Consider the following 17,500-nt stretch of genomic DNA (forward strand, 5'->3'; position numbering starts at 1 on the left):
GAAGTCGAAAATAGTCTACTTCAGGTATAAAAGTGCAATTCTCGTCGCCTGAATCAATTATGGAAGGCCTACTTTTCTTCTGTGGTTGAGGCTGAAACTTTTCATTGTCTTTGGAGAAGGAATTTGAAGGTGCATATCCTGTGTAATTCTGCGATCGATTTCTTTTGAGTTGTGAAACTCCCTCGAGTGCACGATGCCCAGTGGATAGTACGTTTTTTTCTTTTAAATACCGTTCAATGGCATGATTTTAAGGGGTCCAGCCCGTTATCATCTCCGTTTCTTTTTGTAACCTCGGCGTAGGACTCAATACTCAGGACCTTGTCAAGTTCTTGCAGCGCCATTTGTTTTAAGATATTTCCAAGATGGCGGGACTGGCACCGGCTTCGTAAGACGTTCGTTCATGCACTATTTTGTGCAGTGTGGCGTATTTTGACTATGTTTATTCACAGCAACAGAGTTGAGCTGTTTTGTTGCTTCGTTTGAAACTACCGGAGACCTGCAAACATCTACCTTCTTGAGATGACTCTGAATTTGTTGTTGTGTGGTTTTCGTTTGTTCATGTTTTACTGGACTCAGTATCATACGGATCTTGAGCAGATGTTGAAGAAAAATCGCCAAAATATTCGTCAAAATGGACACTGAAAGTTGGGAACTTCCATTAAAGTAGGTCTTCAGCCTAAAGGAGCTCATAATCGTCATTCAGACACTGTAATTAATTAAATTCGTCAATTTTTTGGAAAAAAAGCTACAATAACAACAAAGTTTTGGAAATAGTATTTGCAAAATTCTCCACACAGTGGCTTTTTGCCTTTCATTTTCCTGAAATTTTATTGATTACTTTAAACTAATCTTGAAATCTGATTGGTTGTTTTGTTTTACTGGCCCATTCTCATTGGCTGAGAAAAAGATGCGATTTAGAGCAAAAAATAGTGCGATTCGTGAATAAATCGCACCACTGAGAGCCAATCAGATTGTAAGGATAACCAGTGATTTCAAAATGGATTTAATAAAAAGAAATATGACAGTTAAGAGTCCCTCTCCATAAAAATGGAAAATAACTCGGCAAGGGTCGAAAATTCGATTTCGCTCATATTTTCATGGTAGATAGGCTAGGGCATGACAAAAACTACTGGATAGTTTTTTTGGCAAAATATCCTTTTATTTCAAAGAAATATGCAAATTACCAAATTCCGTTAAAATCGTCATTTAACGCACCATGTTATTACACAAGTTTGAGAGCCTCGCATGCAAAACCACATCATTCTTCCGTCTTTAAAACACTCAAATATTTTTGTGCAATGTTTAAATGTGTACTGGGTTGATTTTAGGGAATGTTGCGTTGTCTTTTTGGGTGCAAAATAATTAAATTTCGAAGACATGTATTTCATTCACTTAAAAGTACTTCGTGAATATAATTAATTTTCACCATGTGCGAAACCTTCAAATGGATCAAGCTTCTGGTGGTTGAATCGCAGAAGGATGGTCTACAGATTCCTGTAAAAATTTCTTTGGGCAAATGATTGTGAGCGACGCGAGAGCTTTTCAAAGTACGTCAAAAATGCAAATATTTGACCATCAGTCGTCAAATTTCAATTTACGGGTTAGACGTTTATTTTAGCATGCGCCACATGACTTGACCTATGTTAAGTTGAAATAGACAGAGAGCTGATAATTTCGAAATTTTCTAACCTCATTTGCTGTAAAAGGCAGGTCCAAAGCCGATTTGACGTGTTCCTAGTCGATCTCTCACCATTCGTCGCTCATAAAGCAGAAGTTTGCTTTTGTTTACATAACGTCCGATGTACATCGCCATCTGTCAACTTATTTAACGGTCGAATACCATGAATCTGTGACCCTCTTTCGACACATATGATCACCACTGCATCTAAGTCAAAAACGGCTAAGTCATTTGTAGATAGTTGCTTGCTTTGCCCTACACCAAACTATTACGTTTGATCATCAGGGTTTGATGGCTTGAATCCGCGGTTCCTTGTTCGTCACGCAATGCTGTCATCCCATTTTAGGGGGTAGGGGTAGGACAATTTCTATCCTAATACGTAAGGCTCCGTAAGGCTTGGAATCACTGGGAGCACACAATCATGTTCAGTAGGAAGAGATTGAATTAGGAAATGAAAAGAATGAATAGTTTACCATTTCCCCTGTTGTTATCTTTTACTCGACCACCGCTACCTACATGCCCTACGTAATACTGTAACGCTAAACTCATACCCAGGTCTTTTCGCGCTATCCAATTATTTTTGGTTTACATGTAATACAGTGGGCTACCCTCGGGGAAATGGGTGGTGACCGCTTAATGGGGCTAGCCGCTTAAATAGAGGTTGGTGTACCTTGAATATTTAATTTTTCACTGTCGGGCTATAAATTTCTTGGTGAACATGGAGTCAATTCAAGACAATCATGATAGACGTGTGTTTGAATTATCACTCGTCATGCACCTTCAATTTCAGACTCCTATCAGGAGCCATAATCGGGGACGGAGACCGTAAGCGCGCGTCATTTCTAGTATTGGGGTTGTCCCCATGATATGGGACAATCATTCTATTTTTAGAACAAATTGCGCCATCGCCTGAGGCACACGCGCGTACATGCTGCGAGGATTTTTGCGGATGTCGCGCGGGGGAAACGGCGTCCGAAATTCCCGAAATTTTGTCATGTTTTAGGCCCACAACTCAACGCGTTTACATCTGTTGGACTTTTGCTTAAGTATTTTCGTCGTAAGGTGCTCCAGTTTGAGTGAAGTAAGACAGTATCGAATTTAGGTATGTTCCGCTTTAAGCTTAGATATGATATCGCTGACCAAGTTGTGTTCCGACGGATGCTTCTTTTACATGAGCTGTACATTACTCCACTCTAAGTTTCACATATCTTGAAGATTAACAGCTCTTCCAAACCACAGCAAAAAATTACTTGGGTATATTTGGATTTAGCAGCGTTTCAGGTCTTCAAAGTTTCCCTCCTCTTGCCACAGCCTTGCGAGGATTTCGCCAGAGTCTATCTCGACCGAAAAGTAAAACAAAAAAAATAATTGCAAGTTTGAGTTTCGCCTGAATTGTAAGCAACGCTTGATGTTTTATCAAGGCCCAATAGGCGACAATAAAGTTTATGTCTGTAGATGCTGCTCAGTTTTGTTTGTGTAAAAATAATTGTCTGTTGTCGATGAATAAGAGCGCCCGCCGATGCGTGTTTTGTACAGTCAGTAAAACATGACAAATTGGACTTCCCCACTTTTGTGAAAACGTGCATCGAACTCATACAATATCTCTAGCTTTTAAATATGTTTAAGGTTGATAAATGTTTGAGAACATATTAAAAGCTTAGCTGAAAATATGTGAATACAGCAGAAATAATCAGCAAAATTACGACGACGCTTTCTTTAATCAACTCGAATAACGATTTTGATTTTTTTTGGTTGAGTTATCAAAACTCCTTGTTTCTTTTATTTTCGCCGCGTAAAATTTCACTATGTTAAAGAAACACACATGATATTAGTAGCTTTTTGGCGTTCGTGAAAACTGTTGCAGTATCTCGGCACAAAAGACCACGAAATAAATCTTTGTCAAGGTTTGTTGACAATTGAAAACACCGACTCGGACTTGAAAGAGCGCGCGCTGCACTATGCAAATGAGCTACTGAATGTACGCGTCAGACTTTCCTTTCAAAAACTTTTGCAAACTCGCCAAACAAACAGAAACCATAAGAAACTATCAAAAACAAGGTTTGGTTATGATTAAGCATTTTTTGGGAAACTCACAAATCAACTCGATACCAGAGTAAAGAGTTTCCTTACATAACTTTTCTTCACAGAGCAAACGAAAAACTTACGCGTACAACTAGTGCGAGCAGATATTATTCATTCACTGCGCGAAAAAAAAAAAAAACTCACCTTTTCCATTAGCTCAGAGCATAAAACTACATATAAGAGTCCTGGTTCTTATTCCCTGCCTTATTCCCTGCCATCGCTGTGAAAAATCTGCAAGATCGAGAATCTCGGAGCTCTCACCATTTGATCACTCGACGTGACAACATCCACGCGAGAGCCCCCGACACGTGCGCGGATCCGCGCGGATATATGACGTCAGGATGGCGCAATCTGTTCTAAAAATAGAAAAATTGTCCCATATCATAGGTGCGCGCGGATCCCAAGACTTACGGTCTCCGTCCCCGATTATGGCTCCTGACTCCTATCTGCCATCGCCCTTTCCGAAACAAAGTTCTTAAATTTTGGGTGGCCGCTTAATAGGAGTAAAGACAATAATGAAACCCTTATCGGAATGACCAAATGGTGGCCGCGGAGGTAAGCGGTCAATAGGTGTTTTATTTACAATATTTTATTGACGATAATTTTGGACTGTATTGACAACAGTCCACCATTTTCTGTTACATGCCAATGCCTCGCCACTAAGCAAACAAAATACGCCAAATAAGACGACATGGCTCACGTAATTACTAATTAAATTTAGTCTGTTTTTCTCACGAATTAGACTCGTTGTGATTTCCTATTTTTATTTCAGCTAGTTCTTGCTTCATTGATCTATAATTTGTTTATGGCGATTTTCTTAAAATTCTAGAGAGTACAGGCACTAGCTTTATCAGCTGTTGTCTGAAACGTTAGAACGTACAACAAACGTGATTTGAACCGACGCCACGTACACTATAGAACACGATTATATAAATGTACACATATTATTACATATATGAATAAACAGATGAACAATGATTAAATTGTTTCACTTATCCTGAGAGTGCTCTATACAAAACAGATCAAAATGTGCGGCATATGCCGTGACAGCATTGCGTGACGAACAAATAACGGCTGTAAGATTGTGCTGCGCCCACACGCTTATCAGCAATGGTCAGCAATCGATCAAACGCAATGTTTTGACGAAGCGTAAAGCAAGCAACTATCTCCAAATGACTTAGCCGTTTTAGACTTAGATGTAGTGATGTTCATAAGCGCAGAAAGATGGTCACAGATTCATAGTATTCGACCAAGAATAGGTTTACAGTAGGCGATGTACATCGGACGTTAACCTTGTGTAAACAATAGCAAACTTCTGCTTTATGTGCCACGAATGGTGAGAGATCGACTAGAAACACGTCAAATCGGCTTTGGATCTGCCTTTACCAACAAATAAGGTTAGAACATTTCGAAATTATCAGCTCTCTGTCTATTTCAACTTATTATAGGTCAAGTCGTGTGGCGCATGCTAAAATATACGTCTAACCCGTAAATTGAAATTTGACGACGGATGGTCAAATATTTGCATTTTGGCGGAACTTTGAAAAGCTCTCGCGTCGCTCACAATCATTTGCCCAAAGAAATTTTTACAGGAATCTGTAGACCATCCTTCTGCGATTCAACCACCAGAAGCTTGATCCATTTGAAGGTTTCGCACATGGTGAAAATTAATTATATTCACGAAGTACTTTTAAGTGAATGAAATACATGTCTTCGAAATTTAATTATTTTGCACCCAAAAAGACAACGCAACATTCCCTAAAATCAACCCAGTACACATTTAAACATTGCACAAAAATATTTGAGTGTTTTAAAGACGGAAGAATGATGTGGTTTTGCATGCGAGGCTCTCAAACTTGTGTAATAAAATGGTGCGTCAAATGACGATTTTAACGGAATTTGGTAATTTGCATATTTCTTTGAAATAAAAGGATATTTTGCCAAAAAAACTATCCAGTAGTTTTTGTCATGCCCTAGCCTATCTACCATAAGAATATGAGCGAAATCGAATTTTCGACCCTTGCCGCGAAATTAAGAATTTGTCTGATTTTTACAGGCAGGCACTCTTAAATGGTTAAAAAAAAAATTGTTTGCTGTGCCAAAATTTGGAAGCCTCCGAGGCAGCACTTCGGCTTGTTTGAAGATTGGCGAAATTTTGGCAATCCGCGAAAATTTGGCAAGTTTTTGAAACTGGGGGTCGCACTTATTTTGCGCTACTTGTTGACAGATTTATTACTTATACAAACAAAATTGGCTCTAGTGCGACCTGGGCCTAAGGGAGTTTTAATTTTACTATTGTTAACTTTAAATTTATTGTTCGTGAATGCTTCAGTAATGTTTTTACATTCTGTATACTTTTTTGAATTATTAATCGTTTTGTTGTTGTCCATACTATTTCGTCATAACAATTATTTTTCTCGTTATCTCGTGACAGTCCAAGTCAAGGTGTTTGCTGCAGTGATGACTGCACCCCACGGGGTACAAACGTTTTGTGTCTTAACGCTACAGAATGCAGTGATAGCTCCTACTGCAAATATCCTTTGAGAATATGGGCTTATTGCGTTCGAGAGAACGCAGCTCTAATCGGGTAAGGCAGAAAAAGTCGAGATCTGTGTATTTATCTTTCTGTGGACACCAAGTTGGCGCCCCCCCCCCCAAATTCTTCAGGGGCGAATGACGTCATCTCCATATTCGTCCATGTGCTTTCTTTCGAGTGTTGTGCAATATTGCGGGATTTCGAGTGTCGAGGCAGCTTTTCGTAGACTGTAGCGGATAAGTTGTTTATTTAAATTTCGAAGTCAGCGTTAATGGCATTTAAAAACCTCGCAACATGTTTTCACGAAATGTGTAACGACTTTTCGTACGAACGGAAAGCTGTAGTTTGGCTGCGTGTTGTGTACCCTCTTCTCTTCGACCAAAACCAACGCTGCTTTCTACTGAATAAATCAAAGGAGGAAATGTGTAATTTCACTTTGCTGGCCTAGACATCTGTGCACAAAACAGGTAACATAAACCCAACGAAAGTGATTACATAGGAAAAGAGTTTAACTCCCACAGGATTGCTTTGGTACACCAGCATGTCCTCCGTTTCATTGTTTCGGAAGTGAAAATGCCCTGTAGCTGTTACCATAAAGCCAAGGCGATTCAAAATAGTGTTAGTAAACAAAAGATTTCTCCTAATTTTGGTAAAAAAGCAGGTCGTCTCGCATATCGACGGAACAAGCATTGTTTGTGTCGATTTCGGCACGGGACGTGAATGTGATAGATTATCTTGAAGTCATTAGTGGAATAAGGAGATGTAGTACTTTGCCGACTCCAACCGTCAAGATGGCTAGCTGTCGTATAAGATTCTGAATACAGCGCTGATAAAAAGCCTTACAATAACACTAACAAAAGTAAGAATTTTGAGGAGGCGAATTTTAGTCATTTTAAGCGGCTCGTCGAGACCTTGAAAGTTGATCCACAGAAGTATAATTGGCCTCAAATGACTTGTAAACCCCTCAAAAGTAAATTGCCAGGTTGTGAACTGAAGTCTTATATACATGAAATGCGAATTGAACAGGGCGAAGTTTGTGAGAAGGTACGAGTCACTTATAGATTTTGCTTGTTTTTCGCGACAAGTGGGGGCGGTAACTAATTTGTGAGTTTTTTTGACAGGTTTAAAAACACCTGATTTTAAGAAATATATGGACGAATTCGAAATATGTCGCCAGAAATTTGTTTCTTCAACATGTGCCACATTTAGATTTGGCTCGGTCTTATGGACATTCCCTCTCATTTTTGAAGCCTGTCAGAGTTCTTATCTATTCTTGCGGAATGTTGGAAGATCCCCGTAGAACCATTCGTAAAATGATTACGTGAGCGTAATAGCAATCAAGAAGAAACATCATGCCGGAATTAAACTGGGAACAACACAGAGGGGGGCACTGGGGTTTGCGGTATTGGACAAGTTTTCCTGCGGTATTTCGGTAATTTTAATCCCGAAATGCGTGGTATTTCAGTGTTCTCCGAACCTGGAGGATGTGGTTTTTCAGCATTTGAGACAGTATTAGAAAATAATTCAAAAGTCCTGCAACGTTTCTCGAGCCTTTCCAGTTTCCAATTGGACATTCCTAATGAAACTTAGTTCTCGTGGCTACGGAGAACTGCAATTCCTTGTGCCGCAATCGGAAGCGGGTAATTTTTTTTTGTTAATTATAAGCCAACACGCCAATCATGGGATGTCATTTATTTTGATTATGTTGTCTGAATGCAAAATTACCTGACTTAAAGGTTAGGGTTAGGGTTAATGTTGAAGTATTGCGGTATTTGCCGAATTTATTTTGCGGTATTGCGGTGCTCAGAACCCCCCCCCCCCCCAATGTCCCCCTCAGTACATGTAAAGACAAGATTGCTGTATTAGTGCTGCATGGGACTATATTTTTTCCAACGATTTGAGATATGTTTAGTGTGTTGTTCCTATCAGCGTTTCCTTAACATTTCTCAGTGGAATTAATAGCACCTGCCCAGTACCAAGGCCTAAACCCGACCTCAGTGAATGTAACTATGGAAGACAAGTATGTATGTCAGGGGTAAGTACTCACTTTGTTTCATAATGTGTAGCGTTTTGGTGGTGGTATCTAAATCTTACACAGCTTGAAATTTACGTGGGCCAACAAGTAATGCTATCATTGCTATCATTGTAATTGAACTATTCGCGTCTCTCCTAAGGTTTTTAATTTTTATTATGTTGTATCAGTTTGCATTCATAGTATTGTTATCACTTTTAGAATTTCATCGTAGCTTTCAACTTTTTCATTAGGTTTGTAATTTTACTTTCCGAGGGCCACAAGTTTATTGGCCTTTGGGTATTAAGTGTTAACCCTCCTTAAAGTAAATAAATAAAGTATGATGATGATGATGATGATGATTATAAGTCCTTAAAGTCTTGCCGCTTGTAACTTGTGGTGCCGAGTTCAATCCGTGAGCCTAGGGCAGTCATAAGTCTGCTGGATTACTTGATGGATAGAGTCCTCCTAAGTATGTGAGCAGTTCCAAGGAGGACGGTCTTCTGTAGCTCTGTTATTCTAATATTGCCTGGGATCTTGCCGATGTAGTTTTCTGTTCCCTTCTTGACAAGCCCGAAAGCTCCAATGATCACCGGGACAGTTGTTGTTTTCATTCCCCACGTTTTCTCGATTTCAATCTCAAGATCTTTGTACTTTGTGAGTTTTTCCATTGCTTTCAAGGAGGTGTTCCTTTCTGTGGGGATGGACATATCAATAAGCAGACAGGTTCTTTCCTTCTTGTCTTTCTTTCTTTCTCGTCTGGTTACTGATGCTTGCCAAAGACATCACCCCAGACTATGGTGGGCGGGAACGTCCATCTTCCCGAAGTAGGCTGAGGCACCAGCCTGGCCTACCTCACTGCCCTTATTATTATTATTATTATTATTATTATTATTATTATTATTATTGTTATTATTATTATTATTATTATTATTGTTGTTGTTGTTATTACTGTTGTTACTATTGCCTTGTTCATTGATTTGCAAACTAAAGATCCTACAAAAATAGGGGGGAGCATCCACGTGGTTCGATGGCCTGCACGTTCGTGCTGGGATGTCTTTCTCGCGCGAAGCACACCATTTTAGAACAGCTAAGGCAATTGTATATTAAATAGCCGACAAGAACAGACTTTTCGATACGAGACGTGAAAGTGACAAATTTATTGGATTCGAAATAGCAAGTTTGTAAGTCTGGGAAATGAGCAGTATGGCAAACACGTGCTGAGAAAGTTTACTTAAAACCTTGGACCAGGCGCTAGTTTAGATAAATATTTATTGCATACGTATGAATACCCTGCGAGCAGTTGGTTTCTCCTACGCCGAACGAGAGAGAAGCCACTGCGAGTAACCGTTCGTTCCTTTGAGTTAACTGCGCCATGGACGAATAAATTAACTTTGAACTGGTAAAACTCGTTTAAAAGCTGGTTTAGGCTCGTACGCATGCGCTCACCAACACAACTGTTACGTTTAAGCGAGCCCGCCATGCAGCGATCAAAAGTCCAAGTCCACTGCGAAAACCTGGGTTGAAAGACGTTTCATAATTCTGCGAGACTGTGCTGTACACCGCTGGAAGTTCTTCCTCTAGTGCTTTGAGTGCGCTTCTGTTTTTACTTTTGATGACGTCCAGTCGCTTGAAAGAGCTTTTACAAACCTGCCTTTGATCGTATTACCCCAGTTAAACTCTTATTGTTTCGAATTGTTGTTTGGAGTGTTTTATTCAACGAGCTCAGTAATCCCGCACAAGACAGGGCAAGAAAGTCTTAAATTTAGGCTTTATCTTTAGACCACGCCGGATAATACTTCGACAAATTTGCATTAATTCTTTTGTGTAAACACCTCCAGCGAAAAATTGACAAATGAAACTGACATCATCTGCGTCACATGGAGTGTGACGAACTCGCGCATGCTCGCTGGAAAAGCAGACGGTTGCTCGCAGTGGTTTCTCTCTCGTTTGGCGTAGGAGAAACCAACTGCTTGTAGGGTAACGTATGAAAGAAAAAGCCTCCTGATTAATTATATCTGTTCTTTAGGAATGCACCGGTTCCATTTGCCTCAAGTACGCTTTGTTGGAGTGCCAATGCAAACAGGAAGATCACCTCTGCGATGTGTGCTGCAGAGACGACCAGGACGGTGAATGCAAGCCAATGAAAGACTTCCCTAAAACGCCGGAAAAGAATCTCCAACAGTACCCTGGCGCGCCGTGTGGCGACTTCAGTGGTTACTGTGATAAGTTTCTACAGTGTCATGACTACGCGACGGATCTTATTAGTAGGTTTTAAGGCCGCATCCACACTACGCTGGAGGAATTTGAAAACGGAGTTTACACTCTGAAAACGTATCAAATGTTTTCCGTCCACACTACACTGAAGGAATTTGAAAACGCAACAATCACCGGTCATATTGGATTTACGGTTGAGGAAAACTCGGGCAAGGAAATCATATTATTATTGTGATGTCATCGTTTTCGAAGAGCTCCGTGTTCAAAATGTTTCCGCCCACACTAAAACGCAAAGACGGCGTTTTTAGATTCCTCCGGTTTGAAGAGCACTTTCGAAAAGCTCCGTTTTCGTGACGGATTAGTGTGGACGGTAGGCCTAAACGTAGAAATAAAGCTGCGTTTTTAAATTCCTCCAGCTCAGTGTGGACGGGGCTTCAGTGTTCGGGAAAAGCTTCGATAAAATTACGAGAGTGACTTATCACAAAAAATCACGCGACTGATCTATAATTCCACGGAATGGGGTCGCATTCCGGTCACTCTGAAAGTACCAGGTTAATCACGAGTCTTTGTCATGTCCAACTTGTTTTGCTTCTTGCACATTCTTTGAATTATTGTCTCCAACATGAATCACCTTCCCTCTTCTGTTCCTTAGCCGTGTTGGCAAGGCTCTTTCTGTCTGTCCATAACACAAAAAATTACAGTCAAACTAATCAATTTTGTAAAACGCGCCTTTGCTTGTAACGTAGGTTTGTTGTTCGGTCATGGGTAACAGGATTGTCACATCTCGAGTTTTAAAACTATACTTCAACGTTGCTGCTGCGTAGATATCGTGAGATTCCTCTGGCATACGTAAGGCGGACCATTATTATTTACATCTTGTGGAAGTTGTGCTGGCGTTGGTGGTGTCGTTGCTATAGCTAACTGCTACAGGCGAGAAGATTAACCCTTTGAGGCCCAAGGAGCTAGATACGACTACTTAATGGTCGTGCTCTTTGTACCACTTGCGACGTCATCAATTTAAATGTCACCAGATATTCTTGATGAGCACATGGTAGAGCTTGGATAGATCTATCTGCACAACAGTCTGTTTGGGATATCGACGGCATTCTGACGTAGCAAATTGAAAAACAACGCTATTTGTTCAGTTTGGTGCAAAAATGGTGGTAAGATGGCTCATTATTACCAAGGTCCCATTTCCAGGCTTTGCCCATAATTAACACACAACGTTTTACGGCAGCCAGAAAGGATATGAAACGCACAAGGTAGCGAGAGTAAAAGGGCCGAGAAAAACGAAAGGAAAAGGGCAATAAAAAAATTCGGAACGGGAAATCGCAAACAGTCCAAATTTTGGCTTAAGGGCATGCACCAAATTAAAATATTCTGCACTGTTGTACTTAATCTTAGGAAAATCTATCTTTTTGATTAAAAAAAAATAGCTTTTTCAGCAAAACTAAGGCCCATTTAGCGTCATGGCAGCCAAAATACTTATTAAACGGTTAAAAAACGGCATTTTTTTGGTGACAATTTTTCTTCAATTTTTCTTCATGATCGTTACTTTTGCGTTGATGGTATTTCTTGAGCTCTGCTAAGGAGTGTATTTACGACTAACCTTTTATGCTGGTCTGGGCGATGAGAACTGTCATCAAGTCAGTTTATGGGTTGATAGAATTCAAATGGTCACGGACGTCTTTCTCGTAAGCTCAGGTACATGTAGTCTTTCTCTAGGAACCTGCAGCACCAACGCCAGGTTAGCGATTTTGGCCCTGAAAGGATTTTCCTTTGCACAACCTATTGAGCCGAATGCTTGTGGGATTTGTTGAGTTGCGCAACAGTCGTCCGCTACAGTTTGCTGGTGTAACAAGCACAAAACCGTGAACCGTTAGATAGCCACCAATTTCAGTTGGCCTTTTAACGACCACGGCCGAAGTTCTTTCATCGAAACGTCTTTTTAAGTTGCTATGAGCGCTGTTCTTGACGTGTATATGGGCCAGTTTTAATTTAAAGGTATCTCTACTGTCTCTAAGATTGTAAAATGACTTTTATGAAACGTTTCCTATTTTATGAGTACACGAACGTTGTCGCTGCGAAAGCAGTGGAAAATGGTCTATACTCTTGCACGTAATAAATCATCCACCCTTCTTCACTTTGCTAACGGCCTTCTTTTAAAAACTCTAGGCTCCAGCCGTCTACAGTGTTTTACATGCTTTGATTTCCCGACTACCCTGAACAAGTGTCGTAGTCCAACCATACAAACGTGCCCTGCAAAGGCTGCCAAACAATGCTTCTGGAAATCGTTTCAATTAAAAAATGGAGCCAAAGGTTACTCTACCGGATGTGCCTCGGAGAATGGGTGCAAAACGTCATCGAAATGCCACACGTTGCAAATGTCGTTTCCAGATATGCAATCATGCGATGTGAAGTGTTGTTCTTCTAACTTTTGCAACTTTGGGTCTCCACCCACCGACCGTGGTAATCACGCTACGATATATAACGCCTGGCTTCTCGCTGTCGTCATTTTGTCGTACATTTTGTATTAAGGCACTACATAGTAAGCTACTGTTGCCCTAGTGTGTCTTTGAGGGAAGAGAAGATATCCGCGCTTATTTAAAACTAAGCTAATTCCGAGTAATCAAGGATTAAGCCTCGTTGTGTTCCCAAAGTGTCGCGTCAATTTTTGTTTTGCTATTTGTCTTAGCGTTTACAAGGCAGTCAGGTTTAGATAAGGGCCAATTGATGTTGTTTTTTGGCTTATCATATCCATAGGGGACGCACAATTGGAAACATTATATATTAGAGGAGGGGGAAGGAAAAGGTAAAGTCCGCGTCGCGCAAGTTGTCCATATCACCGGAGCTCATCTCGGTTTCTGTAGGTTGAGGCGATTATGAGTCTACCAGGGGTATTTCAATTTCTCCCTGGATAGGATGCTAGTCCATCGCAGGGGCACCCCAGCTTGGTGGCTTAATGGTTAGTGCGCTGGAATCTGGATCCTAGGGTTCTAGCACAGGCTGGGGTCATTGTGTTATTTTCCGTCGGCAAGACAAGTCTCACAGTTTCTCTTTCCAGCTAGTATTATGAGTAAATCCTAGAGGGTAGTTAATTCCAGAAACATGTCAAAAACAGACTAAAAATGTTAACGCAGCATGGAGGCCGAGTAGTCAGGGCACTGAACTTGCAATCCTGAGGTCGCGGGGTTATTAAGTTCCGTTCTGACCATCGTGAAAAGCTGGAGTTTTTTTCTCAGTCAATTTCTCGGTCATGCCTGAAAATAGCCAACTTGACTGCCTCCCATCAGTTGGGATTTTTGTTGAGCCCTTTTTATTTGACATATTCGTGTCTTTCAGTTCTACTGGCATACCAGCTAAGTGGACCTTACACATTAACAGGTCAAGTTCTTACTAGAAGTAAGGAATATTTGGGTAAAGTTTTGAGAAGCAGAAAAAATGAAAAAACTATTGTAAATATTATGGTAGAAATAAAGTCAAACGCTCCTTTTAGGTCCCAATAATTAGGTTTTTAATTCTCAATTTGCAACATTTTGGGGGCATGCATGCCCCGTTGATTCTACAACCCCAAGGTGCCAGTACCCATCCTGGATACTCCCGTGACCGTCCTATATAACCCAGTTGAATATATCCCCAGTTTGAAGCTACAGACTTAAGGTGGCTCAAAACAGTAATATTTCCGTGAGACGCCTGGGCTCTAGCGCGCACTTCAACGCGAGGCATCACGCGATCACCCGAGGGTTCGCGAGATAGTGCACGAGGTTTAAAGTTTACAAAAATCAAAACAAACATCGCGACGCGAGGCCTACTTCGTAAAACTTTGTTTCCGCTGTTAAGCTGTCGGCGTTATCCGTTATTTTTAACTTCGAAAACATTCATCCTTCAGGCAATTTCAAAGGAAAACATCCCTTTAAACCGCTGTGCTGGAACGCAAACGAAAGTTGTGATGTTGATGTTGGGATCGATCGCGCCGGCTATCAATCTAGAAACCAGCAGGGAAAAAGACTACTCGTTCTTTGTACTTGGCTAGTCTCATCTCCGGGTATTTACGGTATTCTTCTTTTACCGCTTATGCTGCTAACGACAACAGCGAAAAAGAAAACTCTATTCGCGGACTTTTCTCGTTTGCGGGCTTTACTGACCAGCGGACCGCGATCTTGCAAAGTCGAGATTTTAATTTGCGCGTAGAACGAGCGCTAAAAGACCTTAGCCACGAAGCTAATCTCAAAAACTGATCCGGTGACCCTACTTTTTAATGAATGAAAATATTCAACAGCAAAAGCGGAATGCATGTGCGAAATTATAAAAAAAAACTGTGGAGTGGAATTTCTCCAACTTGGAAATTTCCATTTTTCTTAACAATGAAAAATCCACTCGACAGTATTTTTTATAATTTTGCCTGTTTCTTCTTCTGTGTGTAATAAAAAGAGTTTATAAAAAAATTATGGGGTCACCGGCTTAGCTTTTAAGCAATTGATGGTAAAAAGTGGGTCAAGTTTGTTGCTATGCAACAGGACAGTGCAACCTTAATTTATGACTTAAACAAAATGAAAGGCACCGTGGAGAGTTACCTTAAGAAAATAGCACAGCCATTCAAAACAGCACAGTTCCAATCCTGAAAAATCGCACCTAGTTCTGTAAGTCTCAAGTCTAGATCTCTTCGTTCGCTGACTCGTCTCTCGCAACTTTGTTCATGGACTTTGCTCCTACCGCAACGCATGAGATCCCGCTCGCAGGCTATGAAAAAAAGGTTTGAAACCATGTATTGCTGGAATGGTTTTTACTTGAGTATCGAAAGTAGTTCGCGCACGCTCTAGTTTTGCTTTGTTACGCAACAAGGATTGGCTTAAAAACCTCGGGCAATCTTCTCCGGCAATCTTTCAAAGATTTTCCTCGCGCTTTCCATCGGCTGCGTGCGTTTACTTCGAGTCTTGATTGGTTCAGTGGATTTTCTCTGTTGTTTGTGATTGGCTCGGGTGATTACTTTGGCTTTACGACACTCAATTGAAAACCGTTGACGGTTAAAGTTTAGGCTGTTTCAATTCTAAGTAGGGTAGGAACGTGACTGCTGGCGCAGATTTACCCTAAAACTCCACCAATATCATTTATATCTCTTGCGTTAAAGAGCCAGACATTACCCTGATATAGATTGTAACAGTCATCTTCTTTGTTCAAAATACAAATGTTGCTGACACAGCAAATTGCAAAAACAACAACAACAACAACTAAACAAAACTTACAAAACACTTAAAGCAAACTTGCAGGCTTGCTTGAACTCATTAGAGGAGTCAAGCTCCGTTAAATTTATCATTCGCCTTTGTTTAAAAATTGTCGCTGGCAGCTTTTTGTTTTAAACAGTAGCAAGATCGCAAAGCTTCGACACCAACGACATGCAAAATTCAGGCCATTTAGTCCCTACTTGACTGTTGCAGTATTGAATGCATTTAATTAGATTAATCTCTAGAGAAGATATTAAGCGCCTATGACCAGCACTAGACATGAAACTGTTTCAAATTGTTGTTTGCTCTTGTAATTAAACCAATGTACAATTTTAATATAACATGCCTATAACCACCATTTAATGATTAATTACTTTCATGCGTTTAGAGTTCATAATTGTTAAAAAAAGGTAAAATTAAAAAAAAAAAAAAATGGAAGTTATTATTGTTATAAACATAATCTATGAATAAAAGCAATTTCCAATTATTTAATAAAAAGATCGATAGCAAAATTAATGTCATTGCAAAATGACACTAATTGCAAATCGTAAAAATTAAAGTCAATCACAAACTTTAATAAACCCATTGTGGTATATATTATTAATCTGATTACATTAATCATATTTTCGTAATTCAGTTCTTTAGTTTTACAAGGACTACATGTAAAAACAAATTGTAAAAAAAGCCAATTATGACATCGTGTTAAGCCTCTCAAACGAAACCGAAATAATGCTTTAAATGAAAAACGTTTACCGCTTTGAAAATTACAAATCATCACCGAACGTTTTCTTTGAGGTCATTTGATTTGAGTGCACTTGACTATCTTGGCCTTTTAATTTAAAAAAGTAATGAATTCTGACAACTATCCATGCCTTTTACAGCTTTAACGTAAATCAACTACAAACTGAGCGGCCGGGTTAGGGTAAACAAGCATTTCCAAACGTTTATGTAACAGTGATTTGAAAAATTAAGTTAACTGTTCAAAATTTGATTGCATTATTTATTTTCCTATTTTTGTACCAGCTTTTTTTTTTTAGCCTTGTATAATTTGATATCCAACTGATAGGCCTGTCCCGATTGTGCTCGGCAACGTTTGGCGTTTAGAGCAACTTTTTGCGACTCTAGCAACCTCGCGCAAGTTTTGGCTTTTGAGCAAAAAAATAGGTTTCAGGGGCGTAGCTAGGATTTTTCAACGGAGGGGTCACACTGTGTCAAAGTGAGGGTACTCGCCAGATTTTCGTGTCATTTTCGCCACCTGTTGTAGTTTGTTTGCTTAAAAAGGCTTACAAAATGGGGGCTCACGAGCACCCCAGGACCCTTCCCCCTAGCTACGCCCCTGGGTTTAGAGCACATACCAAGCACGAAAAAGTGGACGATTTCACTCCAATTTATGCGAATTTCTTGAATGTTTATCAATCTTTTGAAGTTCAAGTTCCCTCATATCGTTTGGCAAGACGTAAAATGAACCAAGTATTTCTTTCCGTTAGACTTAAGAGTATCTTAAGAGTACCTTCGCCCATATTTGTAAAGCCAAGTTTCAAGCTACTTTTCTTGACCGACGTCAGCAATTATTGCGAATAGCGAAAAATAAAGCCTTTTATTAACGTTTATGTAAAAATTTCAAGAAATTTAGGTAGCAACTTTTGAAATTTAGGTTGCAACGTTTTGGCAATTTTTTAGCAACTTTTTGGCATTCACTTTCCAGCCTTTTACGAGCACAATCGGGACAGGCCTAGGGCTCGTTTCTCGAAGGT

The 17,500-nt window shown here is 40.1% G+C and overlaps 2 protein-coding genes across 4 annotated transcripts in view; one reads left to right on the forward strand and one right to left on the reverse strand.

Moving 5' to 3' along the window:
- Positions 1–14,030, forward strand: part of LOC110041164 (disintegrin and metalloproteinase domain-containing protein 10-like) — a 30,763-nt gene extending 16,733 nt beyond the window's left edge. The window contains exons 11-14 of one of the 2 annotated variants that reach the window (XM_089273529.1): positions 6,195–6,293; positions 8,247–8,331; positions 10,337–10,574; positions 12,700–14,030. In XM_089273529.1, coding sequence (XP_089129655.1) covers positions 6,195–6,293; positions 8,247–8,331; positions 10,337–10,574; positions 12,700–13,061 — 784 coding nt within the window. In that variant the 3' untranslated portion in view covers positions 13,062–14,030. Of the gene's footprint in view, positions 1–6,194; positions 6,420–8,246; positions 8,332–10,336; positions 10,575–12,699 lie in introns of those variants that run through there. The other variant, XM_089273524.1, reaches the window with a different exon arrangement.
- Positions 14,031–15,672: 1,642 nt separating this feature from the next.
- Positions 15,673–17,500, reverse strand: part of LOC110047085 (tolloid-like protein 2) — an 8,974-nt gene continuing 7,146 nt past the window's right edge. For both annotated transcript variants that reach the window (XM_020752819.2, XM_020752818.2), the window contains exon 6: positions 15,673–17,500. This exon is cut by the window's right edge and continues 335 nt beyond it. The gene's annotated coding sequence lies outside the window, so the exon portion shown is untranslated.

The sequence above is a fragment of the Orbicella faveolata genome, unplaced genomic scaffold, assembly GCF_042242905.1.
Source record: "Orbicella faveolata isolate gen_17 unplaced genomic scaffold, um_ofav_v1 contig_1, whole genome shotgun sequence".
NCBI classification, from domain to species: Eukaryota; Metazoa; Cnidaria; class Anthozoa; order Scleractinia; family Merulinidae; genus Orbicella; species Orbicella faveolata.